This window comes from Lytechinus variegatus, chromosome 9 (assembly GCF_018143015.1).
Source record: "Lytechinus variegatus isolate NC3 chromosome 9, Lvar_3.0, whole genome shotgun sequence".
NCBI lineage: Eukaryota > Metazoa > Echinodermata > Echinoidea > Temnopleuroida > Toxopneustidae > Lytechinus > Lytechinus variegatus.
Window position 1 is genome coordinate 28,033,937 of NC_054748.1, and position 2,266 is coordinate 28,036,202.

A 2,266-nucleotide genomic window follows, 5' to 3' on the forward strand; every position below is an offset into this window, starting at 1 on the left:
GCCTTTTCGTTATCTTCATGTATTACTTTACGTATATTTCTATATTCCTTGTATCTATTTTTTGAGGGGTCCACATTATACAAGCTTTGCTTTTCAGTGGACCCCTCCATTCTTCTTATGATATATAATTGCGTTGATTCAATTATATCTAATGATATTGATTATATTGATTTAATTTGACATGTATGTTAATTTATATTTAGATTACTTTCAAATATGTATTTTTTTTTCTTCCAATATTGAATTTTGTTCATGCTATTGTTTATTTAAATTGAATCAATCTATTTTGTACTTATTTGTATCATTTTGAAGAATGAAAATAAATTTGAATTGAATTGAATTGAATCACATCTCTCTAGCTGGAACCAAGCCAAGAGAGTAACAGCCTTGTGCGTGAGACTCAAGCATCGTCTAAAGATGAGAGAGATCAAGCTCAAAAAATCGCCATCTTTGAAGAGACCAATACCTAGAATATCTCTAAGCGTTGCTGACCTCCAGGAAGCAGAGTTAGAAATTCTCGGCTTAATCCAGAAAAGGCACCTTGGTCGCGAGCGAGAGGTACTCACCAACCTGGATGTGTCAGATGACAACAATCGACAGATTGCGAAACGAAGAAATGATGACATAAAGCCAACAAGCTCATTGTATCGATTAGACCCATTTCTGGATAGCAAAGGTCTAATTAGAGTCGGAGGTCGAATTCAGAGGGCAAATATCCCAGACGATGTGAAACACCCGGTCATCGTCCCCAGAGATGCTCATCTAACAGCACTTCTAATTCGGCATCACCATGAAGAAGTAAATCATATGGGCAGAGGATCGACTCACAATCAGCTTCGTCAAGCTGGTTACTGGGTGATAGGTGGTTCGTCAGCTGTCTCATCCATCATTACCAAGTGTGTGACCTGTAAGCGACTTCGTGGACCTCTGGAGAAGCAGAAGATGGCAGACCTCCCGACAGACAGACTGGAACAGGCTCCTCCATTCTCTTACTGTGCTGTCGACTACTTTGGGCCGTTCTCGATTACCGAGAAACGAAGCACAGTGAAGCGATATGTAGCACTGTTCACCTGCATGGCATCCAGAGCTGTTCATCTGGAATCAGCCAACAGTCTCGACACCAGTTCCTTCATCAACTGTCTTCGAAGATTTGTTAATCGCCGTGGACCAGTCCGACAAATTCGCTCTGACAGAGGAACTGCTTTCGTTGGTGCTAGGAATGAGCTCCGAGACGCCTTGAAACAGATGGACCAAGACAAGATCCAGCAGTATCTTGTTGAAAATAACACTGACTGGATTCCCTTCGTAATGAATCCACCTCATGCATCACACATGGGCGGAGTATGGGAGCGCCAGATTCAGACAGTTCGTCGTGCTCTAGAACCCCTAATGATGTCTGCGGGAAAACAACTAGATGATGAGGCATTTAGAACATTTCTTTCTGAAGCAGAGTCGATCGTCAACTCAAGGCCTCTTACAACACAGAACCTGAGCTCGTCTGATGCTCCAGAACCATTGACACCTAACCATCTCCTGACTATGAAGTCCAAGGTAGTCCTCCCACCGCCCGGCAAGTTCCAGAAAGCAGACATGTATGCTAGAAAATGGTGGCGTAGAGTCCAACATCTTACCAACGAGTTCTGGACGAGGTGGAGGAAAGAATATCTAACCGACCTGCAAACACGAAAGAAGTGGGCTCGTCCAATGAAAAGTCTTAAAGTCGGCGATATCGTCATCTCCAAAGAAGCAGATGATAACCGTGCTCAGTGGCCCCTTGGAAGAGTGTCGAAAGTGTATCCTAGCAACGATGGGCTTGTGCGCAAGGTCCAACTCGTCATGGCCGATTCATCGTTAGATAGCCAGGGCAAGCGTAAGAAACAACCCACCATGCTGGAAAGACCTGTACACAAATTGGTACTTCTCTTGTCTCAAGAAGAGACCTCGGAAGCTAGTGACACAGAAGACCAAGGGATTCCCCATCAAGGAGCCAGCACAACACAATGAATATTTCATTTGATTTAATTATTTGCCTTTGTTTTCCACTTTTTGTTCTTGTCTTTCCTCTTTGCGATTTCTTTTTCCACTCTTCTCTTGATAGTTCGCTCGAGTAGACTTTCACTTCAATTGTTTCTGTATTTCTACTTTTCTTGTTCTCAACTACTGTAACCTTTTATCTCCTTTCTATTTCTCTCATAATCTACTTTCATATTTTCGCTCAAGTCAGTTGATTCTAACTATTGTATCGTTGCTTTTTGTGTTAAAAGCG

General features: G+C 42.5%; 1 protein-coding gene across 1 annotated transcript; it reads left to right on the forward strand.

The window, feature by feature from the left end:
- Positions 1-417: 417 nt before the first annotated feature.
- Positions 418-2,004, forward strand: LOC121421921. Its single transcript, XM_041616721.1, has one exon. It carries the CDS (start codon positions 418-420, stop codon positions 2,002-2,004), a length of 1,587 nt encoding a protein of 528 aa, XP_041472655.1.
- The last annotated feature ends 262 nt before the right edge of the window (positions 2,005-2,266 follow it).